Source organism: Camelus dromedarius, chromosome 14 (genome assembly GCF_036321535.1).
Source record: "Camelus dromedarius isolate mCamDro1 chromosome 14, mCamDro1.pat, whole genome shotgun sequence".
NCBI classification, from domain to species: Eukaryota; Metazoa; Chordata; class Mammalia; order Artiodactyla; family Camelidae; genus Camelus; species Camelus dromedarius.
The window spans coordinates 20,219,663-20,242,744 of NC_087449.1; the positions used below are offsets into that span (position 1 = coordinate 20,219,663).

The 23,082-nt window shown below is 41.8% G+C and overlaps 1 protein-coding gene across 5 annotated transcripts in view; it reads left to right on the forward strand.

Moving 5' to 3' along the window:
• The first annotated feature begins 10,341 nt into the window (after positions 1 to 10,341).
• Positions 10,342 to 23,082, forward strand: part of WLS (Wnt ligand secretion mediator) — a 131,617-nt gene continuing 118,876 nt past the window's right edge. For 2 of the 5 annotated variants that reach the window (XM_010989013.3, XM_064493469.1), the window contains exon 1: positions 10,342 to 10,702. In XM_010989013.3, coding sequence (XP_010987315.1) covers positions 10,597 to 10,702 — 106 coding nt within the window. In that variant the 5' untranslated portion in view covers positions 10,342 to 10,596. The remainder of the gene's footprint in view (positions 10,703 to 23,082) is intronic. The other 3 variants (XM_064493471.1, XM_064493470.1, XM_010989014.3) reach the window with 2 other exon arrangements.

The window sequence follows — 23,082 nt, forward strand, 5'->3', positions numbered from 1 at the left end:
GGGGAATGACATCTACCTCACAGAGGGTCTTGTAAGGATTAGGTTTGTTTGTTTGTGTATTTATTTAGTTAGTTAGTTACTTACTTAGTGGAGGTATTGGGGATTGAATCCAGGACCTCGTGCATGCTAGGCATGCACTCTACCACTTAGCTATACCCTCCTCCTTATAAAGAGTGAATGAAGTAATACATGTAATGTATTCAGAGCAGTGTCTAATCCATAGGAAGCCTTAAGGGATGCTATTGTTACTGTTAATTGAATCAAAGGCAGAAGAGAGTAACTGTTAACTTGCATGAACTTTGATGCAACACTGACTGGGTTCACAGCCCAGATCCAGTGTTTATGAGCTGTGTGATCTTGGGCAAATGACTAATCCTCTCCAAACTAAAGTTTCCCCAGTGTCTAAAATAGAACAATAGTATGCATCTCAAATGGTTATGGTGAGGATAAAATGTTTTAAGTGATATATATGAGTATAGTTAGAACCCTTAATCCTCACAACTATTTGAGGTATATATTTCTATCATACTGTATTTGTTCTAAGTGTTATGTATTTATATGTTGTATCTATCTATCTCACTTCAAACGGTGTCTGTCACATAGTAAGTATGATATAAATGTTTGCTGTTATTATGATAATGCATAATGTATGATGTCTGGCAGGTAGTATTGTCAGTGTCTGTTGAGTACATTTTTAAATGAAAAGTCTAGACTAATTTCTAGGTTTCCATTTGGGTGTCTGAATAGCTAGCACTTTTAAATAGATAATGCAACAGGAGAAATACCACGAGTTTATAGCTTGGTGACACCACCTAGGGGTCAACTGGTCTATCCCAATGATTATGTTACAAGGAGAAAGACATAAGCTAGACTGAGAATTATTCACAGTGAGGTGCAAAGAAGTGCCTTGGTGAGTCTGGGACGAAAGGTGATCCAAAGGAACTAGATCTTAGAGTATTCAGTGAAATTTTGCTAGACATGGGCTTAAAAAGTAGGCTTTATTTGTAGGCAATGGGAAGATACTGCAGAATTATATTCAGAAAGTGAGGAAAACAGAAGTGTGTTTTAAAATGATCACACTTGGAAACTGTGCAGATTGGATTATCTATAAAAAGAAACCAAAGATTAGAGAATTGGTAAGAAAAGTCTTCAATTGTCCCAAGTTGGACAGAAGATGAGGGTCTGGACTTGCAGAGGAGTAGGGAGGATGGAGAGGAGATGGTAGCTCATTGTGAATAGGGGAGGCAGAATCTGGTCCGGATAATTGATTGGATGTGTGGGTAACGAATCAAGGATGACTTTGAGACATGTAACTTAGGTAACTGGTTGGAAAATTGGCCCATTAAGTGAGATAGGGAAGACAGCTGGTTGGTTTATGCATGTAAACTATATAGTGGTTCATGCGGTTTGTCTAGGCATAGATGTCTAGAAAGCGATTAGTTCTGTGAGTCTGTGGTTCAGTCAAGAGGTCAGGGTTGAAGATCCAGATTTGGTCACAGACCCTATGAGAAGAGATGAGCTAAAGGAGACAATACTCAGGAATATTAACATTCAAGGAGTGGGTGGAGAAAATGGAGCTGGTGAAAGAGATAGAAGGGGGTGTTGGAGCAGTAGGATAACCGAGAAAGTAAAGTCACCCGGGGAGGTAGGAGAGCTTGTTCCAAAAGGAAGAGTGTTAAATTTCAGTGGCATCAATTAGGGAACACAAAGAGGTCACTGGTGATCTTTGTCAGAGTAGAGGCAGGGGAATATTGGGTCTGGAATCTAAATTGTCTGCAGTAGGTCAGGGAGGGAATGGGAAGTGAGGTTTTAAAGCCAGCAAATAAGAAGTATTCTTTCCAGAAGTGTGATTCATAACCAAAGGTAAGGAGCCAGTGAATATGATGGATTGAGGAGAATACAGGGTTCAGAAGGATGTTTTTTAGGATGCAGAGGATTTGAGAGTAAGATTGAGGAAAGGTATGAAAGAAGTTCGTTCAAGGAGCAAGTTGTAGAAGGTGATGGAAGGTAATAGCTAACAATTACTGAATTATACCATGTGCGCTATCTAGTGAGTGCTTTTCACATGCTAACTCATTTAATCTTTATTCTGACCCTGGAGGCTGGGGCTAAATAGAACACATGCTCTTAACTCTTAGGCTATGCTGGCCAGCTCTCTAAAATAGGTCTAAGAGCGTAAGTAAAGGTGAGTATGCGTAAGTAAAGCTGTACGCTTTGCCCAAGACTGGTTCATTGCTTCTTTGGAGATCAGGCATCAGAAAAGATTGATGAGTTTGGAGGCTGAGACTGTTTATGTCTCATGACTCCTTCCCCCAACTTTGCCAGTGAAATAGAACACCTGTTTTGAGAAGGAAGTGATGAGGCAAAGGTCAGGAAGTAGCTAAGATCTGAAATAATCACTACAGAGCCTGGGATTCTACTAGAATTAAATAAAAGATCTTTTGAGTAAAACACAGTCCTTCTATCTTAAAAAAAAAATTGTGACCTACTGGAGCAGATATGACAAGTGCCCAAATAATGGCAATATCAAATAGCACGTGTGAAGGGATATAATAGATACAGCTGTATGAGGGTTCACACAAAGGAGACACTGTATCTGCTTATGTGGCAGGAGGATAAAAAGTATCTCAAAGAATGTGTGGTAGTGGAAAGATGGAGCTTCAACAAGCAGCCCTGGAGGCTTTGTAGCCCATTCTTTCCAACTGACAGCTCCTCAGCTCTGTAAGAGTAGGGTTGTTTGATGAAAGAGAGTTGTCAACAAAGATTACAGGAAACTGGCATTGAGGGGAACACAGCACAGGGGGAGGAAGAGTCCTTGAACAGGGAATGATGAGAAGGCAGGTTGAGGGCATTGAACCTCAGTTCTCTAAATAATGGCAGCCACCTCTAAGATTATTCTCCTCCTCTTCCTCCCCCTCTTCCTCTAGTTCTACACTACTGAGTGCTTATCAAATGCCTGGCACTGCCTTTATACATCGCATGTGCTCAGTCCTCACCATAGCTTTTGCGAGGATGCCATCAACTCCAGGAGACTTAGCTGAGGCTCTGAGAGCTCCAGTTACTTGCCCAAGAAATTCCACCCAGATCCATGTGATCTTTATCCTTGCTTCTCATACTACCTCCAATAATTATGCAGATAGCACCAATAAATTAATAAGGATGAAAATGATACTACTAATACTAATAATAATTACTAACAGATATATATCCAACAACACATGGTGCTTTGGGGATTTATCAAAATGTTAACGTGAACAGAATCCAAGGTGCCCTTGTGGCAGTAGTAAAAGAGGAAAAAACTTGCTTTTATTTCTTTATTTTAGCAAATACATTTTACTTGAAATGTTTCAGATAGTTTTAAATACTTACCCACATTATCCCATTTACTCTTCATAATGGTCATATTTGGGGAGGGTATTAGAATTCCCATTTTACAGATGAGGGTACTGAGTGACTAAATGATTACCCTAACTGGCCCAGGCACACAACCGGTAAGTGGCAAAGCGAGGATTCGGACCCCAGGTAATCTAGCTCGAGAGCCCGTGCTCTTCACCGCTGCTCTGTGCTGGCTCTGAGGGTTGGGTGGAGCCAGAGTGTGGAGCGCCTTGTACATCCAGCCAAAGAGCGCAGCCCCTGTCCTTTCCCTTTCTCAGATCTGAGGTGTCTTTCATGCCTCTTATACCGGTGGTTCTTTAGGACTTAACTATCTTGGCGAATAGAGTCATTGCATCACCAAAATCCTTTTATATACCTGAGAGTATAAACTTTATGAAAGCAAGAGCATATCTGTCCTTTGTGTATTTGTATCCTGGCACTTGCCAGATACTTGGCATATGATAAATGCATAATAAATCCTTATGAAACAAATGAAAAAATTATCATCAAATTCATCCTTCAGGTATCAGATTTCTTAGGAAAGTAAGACATATATCAGAGGTCAGGAATTTTTTCCCATAGAAATTATACAGTAAGATGAATAATATTGATAAAGCAGCTTAAAATTTTGGGTAAAGACAACAAAATATCAAAAAAAAATTTTCAGACTCAGTTTGCAGCTTAGCTAAGCAAAAATTAATTTTGTGCATTGAATGTCTTTTGGTAATTTGTATTCTTCAAGAATGTCTTCAAAACACTCTGAAATTATGCTTAACAATTACTTTCCTGAGTCATTTGACTTGAAAATGGATCTTCAACTTGGAAAAGCCTTAGTGGCAGATTTAAGCAAGGAAAGACTTGCAAAGATTTAAGGCTTTATTGGAGGGAGTGTGATAGGAGAGTAAGGTGCTGAGAAAAAAAAAAACAGAGTTGAGCGCATGAACAAAGTAGTAGCTGAAAACACTAAAACAGTGCCTGTCTCAGAACCGGTAGAAAAGGGGGTAACTAAATGAATGTCTCCTCAGGGAACATGGGAAAGCAGGAGTGAGGCCCCTTAGCCCAGTGATAACGTGATTTCTCCTCACTTCCACAGCCTTGTGGGGTTTTTTCTCTGGTGAGCTCAAAGGACATAAAGGAGATAAGAATCGAGGCTTCAGAGTAGGCTTTCTGACGTAGGCTGCATGAGGGCAAGGCCTGCTCCGGGCCCACTGCTATCCCCCAGCGTCTAGAGCAGCTCCTGGCACACGCAGGAGCTCAGTACGTATATGATGATTGAATGAATGGTGTGGTCCGTCTACTGTAGAATCTTAACTCCCCACTTTACTGGCTCTGTGGCCAAGGGAATATTCCTTAACTTCTCTGAACTGACTTTCCCCTTTTTAAAATGATAAAAAATAGTGCCTTCCTGATAAGGCTGTTGTGTGTTTTAATGGTGATAACATATGTAAAACATTTAGCAGAGTGCTTGGTACATAGGAAGCAATCCATACAAGTTCATATTGTTGTTGCTGTTACAATTATTGGCATTATTATTAGGGGCTATTGGCTGCCATTGTAGCTGACATTTGTGGAATCACCTGAGCTCCCTCGCTCCCAGCCATCCTAGTTTCCTTTAATTAGTGGGAAAGAAATATGAAGGTCCTTGACTTTCATGTGTTTTATCCTCATACAACCTCTACTTTCCCACATTACACAAAGACACACCTGAAGCTGTTTTTATTGGAGATTGTCCTTCATGCTCGGCTACTTAGTGATGATTCTGAGCTAATTTACAATTAGCATGGTGTAAGGATTGGGCTTTGGTCCAAGTCAGGGCCTGTTCTCACCCGAGATGGTCTGGGGCTGAGGTTAAGCCTGAGCCCCTCTTCCTGCCTTTGGCCACTTCCTGAACGCCTGGACTGCCAGGGACTGGAACATGTTTGTGCGTCATTCATTTATTCAACAAAATGTGTGTGCCGACTCTGTGCTACGGTGGTGAGCGTGGTCTACGCATCACAGGATCACTGACCAGGCTCTCCTCCCACTGCCCCTCTAGGTGGGGAGCAGCAGATGGACAGGAGCTTGTGAGCATGACAAAGTACAAGGTGAGATGCAGAGGAAGGGTGGTCATGAGGGCATGGCAGGCTGGGGAGAGCAGTCAGCTCAGACCCCACTAGACTTTTACTGTGAAAACAGGTGAAGAGAAAAGGCCCTTTCCCCCACCTCTGCTCCAGGAACCCAGCACATGTGACTTCAGAGGTTTGAACACTGGGGCACATCTGCTCTCTGCCAAAGCCTCTTTCAAGCCTGAGCAACAGCAGGGGGTTGGCTGGCTACTTCAGGTTGTCAGCTGCTTTCCACCAGAGGCCTCTGGAAATCTATAAAGTTTCTTACCTGCCCTTCCAGGTTGCAATTTCAAAGAGGCAATTTCATAAGAGACAGTAATTAGGTATTTTATAGTTTTTTTTTTTTTTTTTTTTTTTTTGCTATCTGGGAACAGAAACCTCTTCCTTTAAAACACACAAAATATTTTCTGTTGAATGCCCACTTTGTGTTGTCAGCTTTGTGCTAAGCACTTTGTAACATTATTTTTTTTAATGCTTACCACAACCTATGAGGTTGGTATTATCACTTTTTTTTAAGAAATAAGAAAAATAAATCTCAAAAAGGTAAGTAATTTCCTCAAGTTTATCTATACAATTAGTAAGACTTAAAGATGGCGATGAATAAACCTAATGTTGAAATGTACAAAGAAGGTAAAAGAAAAGTTGAAATGGAGACCTGCCAGTCAGGTGCTGATGTGTAAAAAGGGAGGGAGTAGTGGGGTATTTATTAACTAAACAAATTCATCTAAAGATCAGGTAGAAGTATTGGTCTTCCAAGCCCTGGGTTCTAATTGGTTCCTACCCAAGGTGAGTGTGTGAAAGGAGGTGCTGGAAAAGGTGTTGTATGTACACACAATACAAGACAATGGGACTCAGAGAAAGAAGGGGAGGGTGGTTCTGTATAGGAAAAAAAATAAGCTTTTTGAAAGAAACTGGAAAAATATATAAGTGTATATACATGTATAGAGAGAGAGAAGTGACACTGAATAATAGAGTGTGAACCCAGAATGCCTGCTCACACTCGTAGGCACTAGCTATAAGAAAATACCAACAACACAGGAGCCACGGGGATGCCATTTACGGATAAAAGCTATTTATAAGAATGAGAAGCCTCAGAGTGGGATTATTACTTTTGTTAGGTCCCTCTGAGAAGTAAATTAGATGTTTGAGTAGGTAGATGCAATTCTTTCAGATTTCTGTGTTACAGTTACAACAATGACAATAATGATATGCTGCCCATGGCTTTCAAAATGGGCTTTCTCAACTGGAGGAACTGAGCCTTCCTCTGTGCATGCTGCTGTGCCAGGGCTGTGAGAGACACAGAAGCTCAGGTCATACTCTCCTTGTTTTTTAGGAGCTTGCAAGCCAAAGGTGACAACAAAGCACCTGTATAGGTACGTGTGTAAACTTCAGCCCAGGAAAAATGTGCCAGGTAGGCATTTAGTCAGTACGTGCTAGATAGGAATGAGCAGTTGAGGGACAGGGAGGAGTTGCAGTGAATCCACCTTCAGTTAGATATTTATTTATTCATATGTTCATTCACTCATCCATTCAATAAATATGCACTGAACATCTTTATGACCTTCCATATGCTAAACCCTTCAAGTAAGGCAATGGATACATCAGAATGCCCAACTTAAAGTCTAGTGACATGGAATTGGAATGATCGATTTTGGTTGGCAGAGATGGATCGCACCCTTGGATTATCCATCCTTTGGACACTTTATCTAGTGACCCTACCCCCCAGAAGTGTTTTATTAGTGGTTGGGAGCAGTTTTTAGAATAGAATGTTTCTGTGTTTAAAGTTCACTGAGTGTTGTTAAGTGTTCAATACTGGGAATAATAATATTATTATTATATTATTATACTATTATTATTATTATAACCAATAACCAATACTAGTTGGCCTTATAACCAATGCTAGTTGGCCTTATTAGCACCTTTGTCAAATAGAGTTAATCACCCAGACTGCTCCTAAAATATGCTTCCAAAAATAATTATAATATGATAAAATTTTAGAGCTGAGGAAGAACCACTTAGTGATCAGTTTTACTATCTTTTAACATAAGGTTTTTGTTTTCCCTTAAGGGATCCTAAATATAATCATCATGTCATCATTAACCTCACCAGAATGGTCATCCTCATCATATCTTGCAAGAATACCTTGAGGTAGGTACTGTTATCATCTCCATTTTACAGATGAGAAACCTGAGCCTCAGAGTGGGTGACTATGTAACAGCCTGTGGTGATCACACACAGCACCATAGGGCAGAGCTGGGATCTAGACTCTCCCCCAGATCCAGCCTACTCAAACACTCCTTCATGCTCTTTTCTACTTGTCTGTGTTATTCCCTTGGGAAATATGGATCCAACAGTTACTTTTATTATTCAAACATTCAGACATTGTGAATTTTAAAGCAGTTCATGGTGATAAATACTGCGGGTGTCTGCCCTATACTCGTTTTGGCAATACTGGTAAAATAAGGCAAGTTAGAAGCACTGATTAGCAATTAAAAATATCTCTTTCTAGAAGAATGGTTATATAAATGTCCTTTCAAAATAGGGGATCACCTTGGTAGAGAACCAGTATTTAATTCCAAACCTCTAGTTTCCAGATGTGGACACTGGAACCTAAAGAGTTAGGCCTATTATTCTAAAGAGATGCATTTGGGATCTGAGGTGATGAGGAGTGCTCTAGCAGTTGATAGAAAAATGAGTTGAGGACTCACTAATCTTAAATGAATAAACCAGTTCAACTAGCCAAGAATGTCTTATAGATTCAATACCCATTTGAAGTGCATAGGACACCACTTCTTTCTTCTTAAATAGTGAAATGTAGTATCAAATGGAGAGTAAATCTTGATATTGAGTCCTATTAGCCTTGCTTTAGAAATGTCCCTTGGTATTAAACAAGAAATTCTAACACAGAGGCATAACTACTTTAAATGTGTGGAAGTTGGCAGCTTGCTGAGATGAGAACGCAGAATGTGGAGTTAACTAACAGTAGAGGTGAGAAGGACATTCTTTTTATGATGCTTTGGAACCTACTCCTGTCAGGAAAAAAACAAAATGATGTCAGCTTCTGAAAATGTAAAGAAGGAGTGCAAATAACCCATGCTGGTCTATCTGTATTTGGGTACCAGTCAAAATGATGACTGATACTACTGACAGTAACTCTGCTTCTTCCCATTTGATCTGATGTTCTTTAAAGTCAAGGCTGTTAATCACTATTCAGTGAAAAACAACTGGACTGGGGCTCCTCCAGGACTGGGGCAAGCATCTTCATACCTTGGTGTCCTCAAGTGCTTAGAAAAGAAAGCTTAGGACAGGTTAAGGGTGGAATATGTACCTGTTGGTTAAAGGGTTGAAGGAAAAACAGTGAGTAAATAGCACCTATATCCCCAGAACTGTTAAAAACTGTTAGATGCCAAGGAGATGGAATTTTATAAAGTTTGGTACCTGTCCTTAAGGAGTGCCTAGTCGAGTTGGAGACTAGAAATGAACACCTCTATTAAGTGTAACCTGCATGGCATCTTCTATAAAGGCAATGGAAGTTCAGGAACAGAGTAGAGGAGGGAATAGGACTTGGATATTCTCTTGATGAGAAGAGGTGTAGAAGAGGGGGAGGGACAGGAAACCAGTTGTGTAAGGAGTGGTGGGTGTCAGGAACCGTGTATGTGTGGGAGTGGGTTGTTAAAAAATCAAGGGTCTGTTGGGCAATGTGAGTTGTACTGGCCAAGTGGCCAGTTTATGAAACATGGAACAACCCAGTCCAGGAATTTAGGCTTGATAGAGCAGGAAATCTCTAGAGTCCCACCTGCCTTTCCCCCTTGAAGTTAAGTATAAATATAAATATACCCTCACAAAGAGACAACAAACATTGTAACTTAATATGTGTTCCGTCTAAATCAAATAAGTTCTGTTTTAGGCTTTTGAAATGCACACCATGGGCTTGCTTTCACATTCACTTATTTATTCATTCCACAAAAGTTTACGGAGGACCTACTAGAGCTAGAATTTTGTTAAGCACCCTAGGGGGTACAAAGATGAATAGAACCTGGTCCCTATCTCCTAGGAGTTTACAGCTCAATGGTGGAGACAAACGTGTACACACAAGTCCTTGCAATAGGAGGTAAGAAAGTAAATACAGGAATTGTAGGGGTTCAGTTCCCAGAGAAACTACATGGAGGTGGTTTGGAAAATAAGAGAGATTTTTTAGACTTGTTGGTTTTAAAATGAGGTTTGAACTCCGATGGAATAGAGTATATTTTCTTTCAAGGCAAGAGCCAGGGTCAAGGCTCTGGAAGCCTATGGAGTAGGGGATAATGTGGTAATGAACAGTGGCCTGACTTGGCCGGACAGCAGGTTTCCTCAAGGGGTGCAGTGAGGGGATTTAGGTGGTTATTTGCCCAATAACGAGGCTGGGATCAGACAGAAGGAAGCCGAGCTGAGACTTTATTCCGCATCTCCGTGCTGTGACTTAAGCATCTATTGGGTCCCTTTAAAAAATTCTCCTCCTCCTTCCTAAAGAGAGTTCTAGCAGTCGGGGGTGGGGACCATTTCCTAAAGTCAACGCGTAAGTTAAAGGTCTGCAAAGCTGCCCACGGGTGATTTAAATCTCGCACCAGAAGAGGAAACGTGTGGGAGGCGGAGTAGGGGGAACCCACTTAACAACATCCACCCCCAAGCGATACCAGCCCCGGGCAGGACAGGCTGCCTCCCAAACCCGGGAGCTGGACAACAGCACCCGCCAGAGCTCAGAGCCCCGCACAGGCGGGCAAGGGGGAGAGGAAGCGAGGGAGGTAGGGAGGGAGGGAGGAAGCGTGAGAGGGAGGGAGGAAGAAAGGGAGGGAGGCGGCGTCATGTGATCCGCTTCCCTGCTCCTTTAAGCGTCCACAGGCGGCGGAGCGGCCACAATCACAGCTCCGGGCATTGGGGGAGCCCGAACCGGCTGCGCCAGGGGAATCCGTGCGGGCGCCTTCCGTCCCGGTCCCATTCTCGCAGCGCTCCCGCACCCCTGAAGTTTTGCAGCGTCCAGATAGGAGGCAAGAGAGAAGGGAGCGTGAGGGGAGAGGGAGCAAAAAGCACACCCTAAAACATTTATTTCAAGGAGAAAAGAAAAAAGGGGGGCGCAAAAATGGCTGGGGCAATTATAGAAAACATGAGCACCAAGAAGCTGTGCATTGTTGGTGGGATTCTGCTCGTGTTCCAAATCATCGCCTTTCTGGTAGGAGGCTTGATTGGTAAGTGAGAGAGCTGCAAACTTTTCCCCCTTTCTCTCTTTTCGGGCCCCTTCCCTCTTTGCCTCTCGGGCTACTTGTTACAGTATCACTGCCTTGCTTCTATGATCTAATTAGTCCGGCTATTGTGCTTAAGAAAGCAGAGCTCCATGGGGCTCCGTGGGGCACAATCCAGTCTAGTGGCTAAGAGAAAAGGAGGGGAAAAAGTTTTGGCCTAGTTTCAGTATCCACTTGAAAGGAAGGTGGGGGGTGGCGGGGGTGGGAATCTTTAAGCATGGCGACGGATCGCGCGAGGAAGCGCTAGGTTACAAAGTTGATTGCTGCTCTCCCCCGCTTTTTCCCGCGTTCCCCCGTTTTCCTCTCGGCTCCCTCTCAATCAGCTCCCGGAGGGCAACGTAATGGACTTTATTAAGGACCAACCGAAGAGTCGGAGAACTCCGCCGGGCGCAGACCCGGAGCCCTGTTACAGGGTTGTGATCATTGCATATGTAAACGCATTTGGTTGTCTCAGCTGGGGGCAGAGAGTTTGCGTTCTGGGTCCCGACCTTCGCGCCTTCGGTTTCCTCGCCGCACCCCCGCCCCACCTCCCGCAGTGGCCGTCTGCAGGTCCGAGCCTTGGCGGGGAGCCTGGATGGGGTGAGGTGAGGTGGGAGAAAGTTCTCGGCTGGCGCTGCGGGAAGTTGGAGAGAGGTCAGAGGGGAAAAGCGTATCCGAAAGGTGTTGCTTTTGGCCTCCTGCCCTCTCGCGAATTCCCCTCCCCCACTTCTTAGAGCCCCGAGAGCCGGTGAGTCTGAAGTCCCTGGTCCTGCCCGGCGCCTAGGAGAGCAGCCCCTGCCCCCGCCGCAGCCCCCCCGCAGGTGATAGCTCCCCGGCTTCCCGGCTACGGCGCCCGCCCTAGAAGACCTCCCTTGGCGTGCGTCGCCCGGACCTCTCCGAGCCAAACAGGCTTCCGGGTGAAGAAGATGGTTTCAGGGACCTTCCACTCGAAAAATTCCTTCCTCTCTCCGTGTCTCCATCTCCATCCATCCTTCCGCCTCTCCGCACACTCGCGTTCCCCTCCCCCTCGAGATTTAGGATGTCCCAGCACAAACTTCAGCGCCAACTTCACAACCGGCGTGAACGGGAGGCTTGGCTTCTTTATTTCGCGTTTTTATAAAACTTTTCCAGAGAGGAGAGTCCACAGAGGGGCTTTTGGCGCGCGTCCCTTTCCAGAACCCGCGCAGCGCGGGCGTCATCGCGGTTGTCGTGGTCGCGAGAGCTGCACAGGCTTGGGCATCTCGAGGCGTGTGCGTGTCATTTTGTCTCCAGACTTGAATTTGATGGGAACAAATGAAAGGGAGTTTGGTTCTGTAAATCACTGTAACATCCAAGCTGTTTAAACAAAGGAGAATGGATGAAGCTTCACCAAGGAGAGAATTTCTGGAAGAGATCGTGCCTTTCTCTGTGTATGTATCCACAAAACAGAAAGAGGTTCAGAGTTTTCCAAGCTCATGCCCTCAATTTGGGTCAAATAGCTTAATCTTTTTATTCTTGGAATCCTCAAACTCTTCCCCCACCCCCAACACAAAACACACACACTCTCCCTCTGTTCCCCACCCTGGCTCTGCTGTTATAAGCTCCTGTTTAGCTACGTGCAATCTCCATGTTTCCCTGTATTGGATTTTTCGAGGCTCTTAATACATTCTCTGCTGGGAGCTGAAGGCAGCCTTCCCTGTGCCCTCACAGTGATTATGCAGCGGTTACAATTACACCTCTTGTCTCCCTTGATGAGCAGTTGCAGTTAGATGCCATTGGATCTTGTGTGATTTCAGTGGCAGACCATAATTAAAATTTCTTGCACCTTGTGCTTTCAGAATTAAATTGGCCTATTATCCCTGTCTGACCTTCATCCTCTTTGAGGTTTTTGCACAAGCAGCGAACCATTACACATAGTTCCCTGGTGTGTGTTGGTGTGTGCTTCTTTTTCTAAAGCTGATCTAGCCCATTATCTGCTGTTGTGGGATTCTTAGGGCACTTCTGGAACTAGTATAATTTCTGGAATCTTATACTGTGGAGAAGGTCCACGGGCATTAGTGAGTGGCTGCTGGACACTGGAGTTTCCATGGGATCAGAACAGTTGTATGTTCAAAGAAGGGCTCGTCTGGAATAAGTGGTGCCAAGAGTTTTTTTCCCCCCTAGAAAACTTGGTATTGACCCCACTTGATAACTATCTCAAAAGGTTAGTGATAGGTCTAGATCCCCTCAGTAAATGAACTGCTTTGGCTCCAGTTTTCTTTGAAAAAGGGAAAAAAAAAAAAGCAGCTCTGTATAACACTTCTTGGGAGAAACTGTAAGTTTACCTCTTAGTTAATACCCCCTTCCTCAGTTGCCAAGGCTGTGTCCCAGGTTCTGGTGGGAAAGCTGAAAAGATCAAATCCAGTTCACCTTAAGCACTTTGAATAGTGGCTTAGCCTTTATCTCAATCAGAAAGTTAATTTTTTTTTTTGCTATTAAACAAATCTAAGAACTTAGGTATGCTACAAGACCTAAACATGGATATAAATATAAACAAAAGTTCCATGATAAATTTTCCTACCAAACTTCCCTAAACTGGAAAGCAGGTGAAACTGAGCAAAGGATGGACCTTCAACAAAGTAGGCAAGTGGAATCAGCTTGGAAGTAGCAATGTGTGTAGGCTGGGAAGTCTAAGGAAAGTTCTGAAACCTCCTCCTCCACCCTCCCCAGTGAGAAGACAACTCTTCCCTGCTCAGCTCCTTCGATCTGTCAGAAGTCAGATGTCGCGGGTGTACAGTGTCTTCCTAATTCACTGCAGAGGCCAAGTGAGAAAGTGAAATCTTCCCCTTGAATTGGCCTTGATATATAATGTTACTTGATCACTGTTGTCCTGGATGAAAGTAAACATGGCAGCCTAGGAACGGGAGGAGCTGAATGGCAAAGCTCCTGATAGTAAGAGTGTAAGTGCTCCAAACACGCTCCAAACACGTACATGAAAAACAAAAACAAACAACCAGCAGCCCAAACAATCATGACAAACCATGTGCACAAAGTGTGCAGGGACTTTTTCATTTAACCAGAAGGCTTCAAACTCCTCACTGGTAGGTTGTTTAAGGTCCCTTTCAGTTATAAAATTGTATGAATTTTTGAGTGCTCAGACAATTTTATACGACATTTAGACTGGTGTTTGGTTGTAGCTTTCTAGAATTGATGGGGAAGATTTAAATATTAGGTAAAAAAGCAAATAAGAGGGATTGGATTTTTGATTAGTCAACTTAAATACCTCCCCACTCCAACAACTTTCTTAGAACCAAGTTTTTTTTTTCTTAGTTGGTTTGTTTTTGTGCTTGTTTTGTTTTGGGCCAGTGTCTATATACTGCTAAACCTTTAATGGGATTTTGCAAGATGATTCTGGAAAGCAGTATCTTATGTGGTAGAATTTGAGGTCTTAAGAATTCAGTGAAGTATGCCATGCTTTTGTAAAAACTTTGAGCCATTATAAAATCATGCATCTGATTGTTTTCTTATGTATCGAGGTTTCTTAGATGGCTAACTCATTTTGCATTTGAAATTAATTTAAAAATTTAAGAACCCCTGAAGGAAAAGAAAATATTTTTAAAGATATGCTTAATCTTTATCCTCCTTAAAAATAAGCCTGCAGAAAATTTAAAAAATAATTTCCCTTTGATTTCACGTGTGGTGAATTTAGTTCATGGAGAAGCAGCTGCAGGGGTGGTGGAAGGGGGGAGGAGAAGGAGACCATGTGCCCTGAAACAAGAGTGCAGCCGACTCAGAATCATGAACTTGATTCCCTGGCCCATTATGTGCAATTTGCTCAGCTTCAAATTAGTCATGTCTGGGGATATAATGGTTGAAAAAGCAGGTCACTGTTCCCACCTGTTCTAAAACTGGTAAGCATATGAAGATCAGGACTGCATGAATAGAAAACTATTGCATTGTTTTAAGCACAGCCATAAATGAGAATATTCCAAACTTAAATCCAAGTGAGTATCAACAAATTGATCATTACTCTTTCTTTAGGGAAGATTGCTTTCTTTCAAAGGCTGACTATGTGAGCAGCCTTTAAAAAAATTTTTTTTAATGTTGAGAATATTATGTGTATATATATATATATATATCATACATATACACATGTATATAATCAGTTTTCTCAATTTTTACATGGACTTGTCTACTTTTCTGGATGGTTTTAATTGTGGTGCATTCGTATGAGGTTTTGCTTCTGCTACTATCATTTATTTGAAAGTTGCAGGATTTTAAGAAATTAAATAAAATCACACTTATGCAGAGTATATAAGGGTTTGCTTTCCAATGTATAATAAACCATGTCATTTTTTTTCCTCTTTGTTAACTACCAGAGTATCTAACATGGTGTGTAGGTGTACTTTACAAAAGAACCTCAAAAATTCTTTTGTAAAGAGTGGGAAATTTTTTGTAATTGAAATTATATTATTTAACTTCAAAAACACTAAACTATCTACTTGGTTATTGCAGCAAAATCATGCTAATGCTAGAAATCTCTAATCATGCTTTCATCTAATCATTCAGTACAGCCTGTCTAGCCTTCTGTTGGAACTTTCCCTTTTCCCTTTTACTTGTGATAATAATGTGGCTTTGTAAGGTTTTCAACTTCCCTGCCTGGAACCCAGATCTAGATTCAAGCCTTTCCTGGCTAGTTGATATTTTGCAATAATGTGGCCTTTAAAATTTACTTTTAAATCCATATAGACTGAGTAAAGATTCTTACCTTATCTTCCTCATAAAGGTGTTTCTGTGGAGATTTACAATTTGATATTGTATGAAGGTCCTTAGCTTGGAGCTCATGTATATTACCTAACGTGCAAAGTATTGATTAGAGCTTACTGTGTATCCAGGAGAGGGCTGCTGGAGCTTAGGAAGAGGAGATTTAAAGCCTGAGTAACCTAAGGGGAACCAGAGGTAGGAAAGAGTCCCTCTTAATCCAAGTTCACTAGCAAGATTTCCTACTATGTTTCTAACATCACGATAATTCTCACTCATTTGCAGGGAATTTGAGAACGTGTGAAATGGGAAGCCCTGTTAATTATATCGTCAAGTAATTATATGAATATTTCATCTTGAAGTAAATATATTAATAAAATCATGAATACTGTTTAACATGTGTTAAATGGACACTATGTGCAAGACTTTTTGGTACTGTTATGCTCATTTTACATGTAAGTAAACTGAGGTGCAAGAAGGAAGGCCTTTTAAAATTGCTCAAGATTACCTAGCTCGTCAGGGTCAAAGTTGGGATTGCGTTCCAGTCAATTTGACATCAGAGCCAGAATTATCAGCCAGTAGGTGCTCCTGCCTCCACCTCCCAAAGCCTTGACTTTTAGGGCTGAATAAAAATGATTTGAGTGTAGAAAGACATGATGAGTAACACTACAAATGCAACTAATTTCTCATTTTTAACCATTGGGTAACCTATTATAAGGAAAAAATATCAAATCTGATAAGTGAAATGGAGTGCAGCTGTGCTTACTAAAGAGTGCCTTGCCCTAGCTAAGGGAGGCCAGCTTTTGAGAAGTCCGCATAATGCCAGTGCAACCAGTTTCTTACAGGTTCTAACCAGTCCCCATAACTCTGTGAATCATCCAGTTGGCCAAGCAGCCATGTTCATTAACCATTAAGCCAAGTTTGAGTTTTGCTACTTTAAGGAAGATTACTCGATTTTATTTTCTCTAGTTAGTGGTTTTAATATATTTATACAGTTATTTAAGTCTGGACTTTTCCAAAGGAAGAGGAGAGGAGAAATCGCCTGGGGTTGGAGAGGTTTTTAGAGGGTGTGGATTGGCAGTGATGATAGAACAGTTGAAAGAAGAGCCTCTTACTGAAAGTTGAAAACTGTTTCCCCAATGGATAATTTTTGCTTATATACACACCCATGCATGATAATGAGGGTATTTCAAACCAGAGGCTTCCATGCTGACACTGTGAATAGGTACATTTTGTTCTTTGGAAAAAATGCTGATGGTTTTTCTCTGTTGAAAGATTTGCTGCCCTCAGTTTTGATGGAGGCTCTAAGAGATGACGGGCGACAGAGAGCATCAAGACGTGAAATGATCGTGTCTATTTCATTTAAGTCTTGTGTCTTCTCTAAGGTGTTGTAATGGTGGCCTAATAGAATAGACACACGTGCCAGGTGTGAATGGTTCCCAGAGAAAGTCCCCAGTGGAGGACAGTGATGGGAGTTGAGAGGACCAGCTGGATGCACTGAAGTTCTCAAACTTAATGATAAAGTGGTTTGCGTTTTCCGTTTTCATAATTGGGCTAATCTAAAAGGATTGATAAATAACAGAAAAGAGCAACTCATAGATTTTAGGATACAAAAATCTTAAGGTTCTTTAGCCTTTTAGCACAATTCGCCCCAACGCCCCATCAAACTGAGCTGACACCCCTCACTCCCACCCTTAGCTAAACTGTGTTTTTATCTACTATGCCTGTTTAAATCCCCAGCCTTCAAGTGCAGCTTTCTGTTCCCTCTTTTTCCTTCCTACTCCCTTCTTTTAATATTCCCTGGTAAAGGGTATTCTTTCTTCACTGGCCCAAGGAATTATAGGGCCTTCTTAATCTTCTAGGTAATTCCTTGGGTTAACTCAGAGGCTTTATCCACAGATACATGTTTCTAAGAAAGCAGAGGTAATTGAAAGAAGACACCAAGTTATTACATTTGTTTTGGCAAGGCATTATGAATTTTCTTTATGCAGGAGGTAATGGGCCTGTAAGTGATTGGCTCAGTTTTTTTTTTTTTTTCCCCAAGCCCCAGATTAATAAGGTTAAGCTCATAAGAGCTGACTGGGGGCCAGTTAACTGCTGCTTTTAGTTTTGGGCTGAGTCCCTCCCAGAGAGAGTCCCTGGTCTCATCATGTAGTAGAGAGCTTGGCTCTAACTCTGCAGATGATCTGTGGTCTCCATGATCTCAAATAAGTCACAAAAGCTCCTTGGCTCCCGCCCTCAACTCTGATGTAAGACACAGGCCTCCTATTACATGGATGATTGTAGTGAGGAGTCCACTGTCAGGAGGAAAAGGCACCCTTTGGGTTTCTCATTGAACCAGACCAACCAGAGATGTGATTCCCAGAGGACATTTTGCTGAAACCATCTGCCTAACCCCATATCAATCTCTCCTTCTTTTCTTTCCCTGTTCCTCTCTGTTCTTAGATCTGGAGATACTTAGCCATGACATTGCTTATTTTCTATTCTTTTTCTTCCTTGAGTCACCAGCACTTTGTCAGACACCTCCAGATTCATGGAGCTGCTTAGGCGGAGGGAAGTGGAATGACCCAAAGCATTACTCATTTTTGGTTTGAAAATATAGAGAGAGGTCAGCCTGCTCTCTAACATGAATTCCTGTTATAACTGAATGTCTCAAAATGAGCCTTCCCCAAATGGTAGATATTTATATTGTTGCAGACAATGATCGTATAAGAATATGAGTCTAAATCATTGTCCTATGGCATGTACATTTTACTCCACGCCTGTTACTTCTGCTTTATATACAACTTTAGTAGAGCTTGGTTATGCCATTTTCTAAGTCTGCAACAGTTGGGATGATTTGCCACAGAAACTCAGGGGCAGCAGAGAGATGTAGGAGTGTGGTAGGACCCAGGGAGAGAGGGGGAGCATGCCCAGGGTTCTGGGGTCTCTGGATATAGGCAAGTCATGTCACACGTCATAGCCCCCATTGAGTGATCTTATCACTTGTTATGAATGCAGCTTTTTGGGCCCACTCTCTGTCTGCTTTGGTGATGTTTGGCCTGAATGGAAGTGGTTGCTTGTTGTAACTAAATTGTAAAGATGAAAGAGCCTTGGAGAGCATCCTGTCCTGCCTCTTCTGAGGAGGAGTCCGAGTCCCAAGAAAGGGAAGGGACTCAGTTTACACAATTAAAGGCAGAGCCTTTTTTTAGACTCAGGTTCTAATGCCAGTCAGTGCTCCAAACATACATCTCCTCATTTTCAGTAGGAAGACCATCTAATTTCTGTCTGAGGCCATAGAGCTAATGTGCAGAAAATTCCCAACTTTGGTTCTTACAGTTCTATTGACTTTTCAGTTACTTGAAAATAGAATAGCAATGACTTTATTGTCTTCTGCTTGCTTTTGGGTACTTAATATTTTTAGCCAATCTTTTATGGAGCAATAGGATTATATACAATGTTAAGCTGTTCTATGTGGATTTTAAAGAACACCACAGAATTTAAAACAAAAACAAAAACAAAACTAAATTTCTTCCTTGCTTGCTGAGGGTGTGGTACATTACCTTCCTCCTTCCTGCTTGAGGAAATGTAAATTTAAAACTTGAAAAAAAAAAATCCATGCACTATGGTGCTTACTAACCCAACCAAAATGCCATCCTCCTGATTGGTTTTAAGACTTCGTCATTCTGAAGCTTCCTTGTCTAAACTTCTGTGACTAACTTGTGCTTTCAGGAGATGTTTGTGGCAGGCATAATTCTGAAGTTGTAGTCTGGGGGAAGTGACATGCCCTATATTTTTAAAGTCTATTTTACATACAAAAGAAACAACAAAATTGGTCATCCTTTGTCTCTGCCCTTTCTTCACTCTGAAGGTAATTGCAAGTAGAAAATTCAAATTGTCAAAATAGGGCTTAAAATGTTGAGGGCCCCATGCTGTTGTGACTAACCAGCATATTTTTGTGATTTCAGAGATGTGAGTATGACACCATAAATTCTTCCTCTTCTTTTCTTTTTGTTGAAACTAAGCAGAGTCACAAAGCACTGTGTTTTTCAGCATCCTCTGATTTGGCTATAATGAATGTTTTTTCTTTTTTTCTTTTTCTCTTTTTTTTTCTTTTTCAGCTGTAATGAATCTTTTAAGTCTTTGTTTAACCTTGCTTGCCTTCAGGTGATGACAACCAAAATGTTGGGATCCATATTTGTGAAATCCAGCCCTCTCTCCGGGCAGATCAGGTCTTTTTTTGTTCCTTTTACTCTGAGTTCTCGTATATTTCATCTGCCCTCATTTAGGTTGTAACTCGCCTGAGACCGGAATGCCTCAAATGTGGAAAAGACACGTACCCACATTCCTTTCTTTTCTCTGCTCTGTGAGCTAGTTCTGGCTTGTGTGAAACGGGCTCTGACTTTAGCTCCTGCATGCCTGGGCTAAGGGAAGTTGTAGATAAGATTTTTACTGAGGCTTTGAAAAGACTGCACCAGAGGCCTTGCTGTCACTTAAAGAACACACCTGAATTTAGAAGGGATCAGCTTCTTCAGCATTGTGAGGTGGGGGATGGGTGAGGTGGGGAGGGACTTGTCTGTGATGGGCGCTCCAGGACCTTAGACATCCTTTCAGTCACCCTTCCTCCTTGTTGTACAGCATCTGCAGGTTCATGAGTTCATGAGCCAGCCGGTGTCAAATCCCGGGCCGGCACCATTCTTTGAACATGCCCAAACAGACCCCAGAGTTTTGCTCTATGAGAACATAGTATTTCTGGATAATAGTTAATGAAAGAGAAAGAAGCAGGATAGTTTGTAGATGCCCAAGATTTTTAAACTAAAAGTATATTCAGGTCACCTTTCAATTAGCATTGTATACTTTTATAGATATCAGAAAAATTCTCCCATGCCCCTTGTCCACTACGCCACCCACCTGTTAAAAAAGACAAAGAGAGAAAATATAATTTGGGAGAGGGGTGAGCAATATGCTTGGGATTTGAACAAATTCAGCATTACTGTGTATTTGAGAGGATCCAATTTTGGGTCAGGATGTGGTTAGGCAGTGGTACCAGCTCTGTTCTGGGGAGTCATCAGCTCCCTCCGCATCCACTCGAGTTAGAGTCATTCTCCCAGCTAAGCAGCACTGCTACAGTGATTTTGAAAGTTGCCTTTAATGACTTGGGCTTCTTATAAGATTCTTAGGAAGTTGTCACACTACAAAACAACGTGGTGTTGGCTCAAGGTTTTCCATATGATGCCTCTGTTCACTGATAAACTTACTGATCCTTCCATTCACAGTGATCAGATTTATAAGTAATGGCAAGGGTTTTAGAGTTGATCAGTGGGCGTGACCTGGTTTGTTATCAAATGTGGACAAACCATTTACATGCTGTGAGCCTCAGTTTCCTCATCTAAAAGTTCCTCCTTCACAGGAGGTTGTGGGGTTTGAATGAGAGGACGTAAGTTACCTGAGCATATGTGATACATCAGTTAGTTTATATTAGCCATTTCCCTGAATTAGAAGTCATCACTAATTAACTTTTTGAGGTTTTTTTTTTTTTTTTTGAGTCATCCCATGTTTAGTTAGGGCAATGGCAGCTTATTTCTGCCTCTTAGTGGATTACGTGAAGTTAGAAACCCAGCAACCCTGCTTGGTAGGCTTCTCATTAAGCATAATCCATGCAGGCCAGCAGTTCAGGAAACATGTCATCCACACATTTGGGGAATTAGAGCAGTTAACTTACTTTTTGATCTAGCTTGTGTAGTTTTCACCGAGGTTTAATTTGAATCTTAATTTTTTGCCTTTTAAAATGCTTGCCAGTACTCAGGGCTCTTTATAGCATAGATGAGCCCAGGTAGCATGACTTCTAAATGAATATCACTCCATACGTGGAGGAGAGAGATTCCATCCATGCTTGCTGCATAGCAAATCCCAGTTGTTCTTCTGTTTTACATTATAAAATTGAAGTCATCATCCATTGGGAAATGTTTTTGCTTTTAGATTAACATAAATGACAAAGACTCTTGAAAGTCAAGCTTCAAGGAAAAAATGATCTTTTTCTTATAAAATATTAACTACTGAAACTTTACCTAGAATTATCATATTATAAGGAATTATAGAGAAATAATAAAGTTGAAATATAATCTGTATAAGTCTATAAGCTACATGAGAACAAGGATGGTCTAATTTTCTCTCCTTTCTCTCCAGTGTGTACCACGGGGTAGTGCAGTGTAGGTGCCCAGTGATACTATTTGAAGAAATAGATAAATGCCTTGCATTTTGGACCTGTTGCAGAGGTGGCTAAAATGCTTCAACTTTAAGGCCAGCCCTAAAATTTGTAACACTCTATTCTGGGCTATTCTTTTGTAATTTAAATGAGAGGAGACTTCTTGTAACTCACTTGAACTTAAAAGATTATGTCACCTTTATGGTCTGTATGCTTAGATTTATAAAATTGTAAATTTGGAGAGTTTTGGGAAGGGACCTTTTCTTGTTATGTTGTGGACACTAAGGCCCAGAGAAGTCGCAGTGAAAGAGTAAGATTTGAACCAAGTTTCCTGACCACCAGTGAAGTGTTTCATGATCTATGCCTACTGTTATACTGATTACTACTGTCTTATTTATGTATTTGGTCTTTATTTGGCCATATTTGATTGTGACTGGTTATCCATACTGACTGATAAAGTTTGCTGGGAAAAAGGAAACACACACTAGTACATGAATTTTGAATATTCACATGGGAATGTTGCGCCATAGTGGAATTTTGTGACTATTATCTTTAAGATGTAAATGTGCTTCTTCTGCTCCATGAGGGCTGCTTCTTAGGGTCCTCTTTAAGAAGACCACATAATTTGCTTAATTTTCTATAAACTTTTAAAGATAGAAGATTCATCTTTCTAAGTTTCCCTTCTAAGAATTTTGCAGATATATTTACGGTTCCTTCTTAGAGATCAGTAATGTATTTATGATGTCAGCTTTTGTAACTGCCCTTGACAAGAAAGCATAAGGCATTCAAATAACCACCTCTGCATTCCGTTGTGTTCAGTTTGTAGAGCTGGTGGGTGGGAATGAATTCATCCACACATTCTTCCAGGTTCCCGAACAGTACTGAGACATGCTGTGCTGAATGTGTGCCTGCAGGCAAAGAGGAACCTGGGCCTGTTGACTTTTGGAGCCAAGTGGAGATGTGGGAACAGAGATTTGAGAAGCAGATGTAAACTGAAAGGGGAGGAAGCAAAAACCAAGGAGAATGTCACACAAAAGCTAGACTTGGAGTTCTTAGCCAGACCTTCCAGCTAGAGGTGGGAGTACTGGGGAGGGGACACAGAGCTGGCATAGAGTCAGGGGAGAGAGGGTGGTGGTGATGGAGAGAAAACAGGGGCTTGAAAGAGGCAACAGGAGTCCTTCCTCAGGTGGGTCATCACATCAGCATAATGAGACTTGTGTGTGTGTGTGCTGTGAACCCATCTGTCGCTCTAAAGGCTAGGTAAAAGCACACTGGAAATGGGAGTTTGCTATTCTGAGTGTAAGCAAGAGCGTTGAGTTCAGAAGGACTGGATAGAGATCCTGGCTGTAGCTCTTGCTGGCTATGTGGCCTTGAACAATTTACTTAATCTCAGAGCTGGGTAAAATGGGAGTGATGGTACTTGTCTGGTGACATTGCTCTGAGG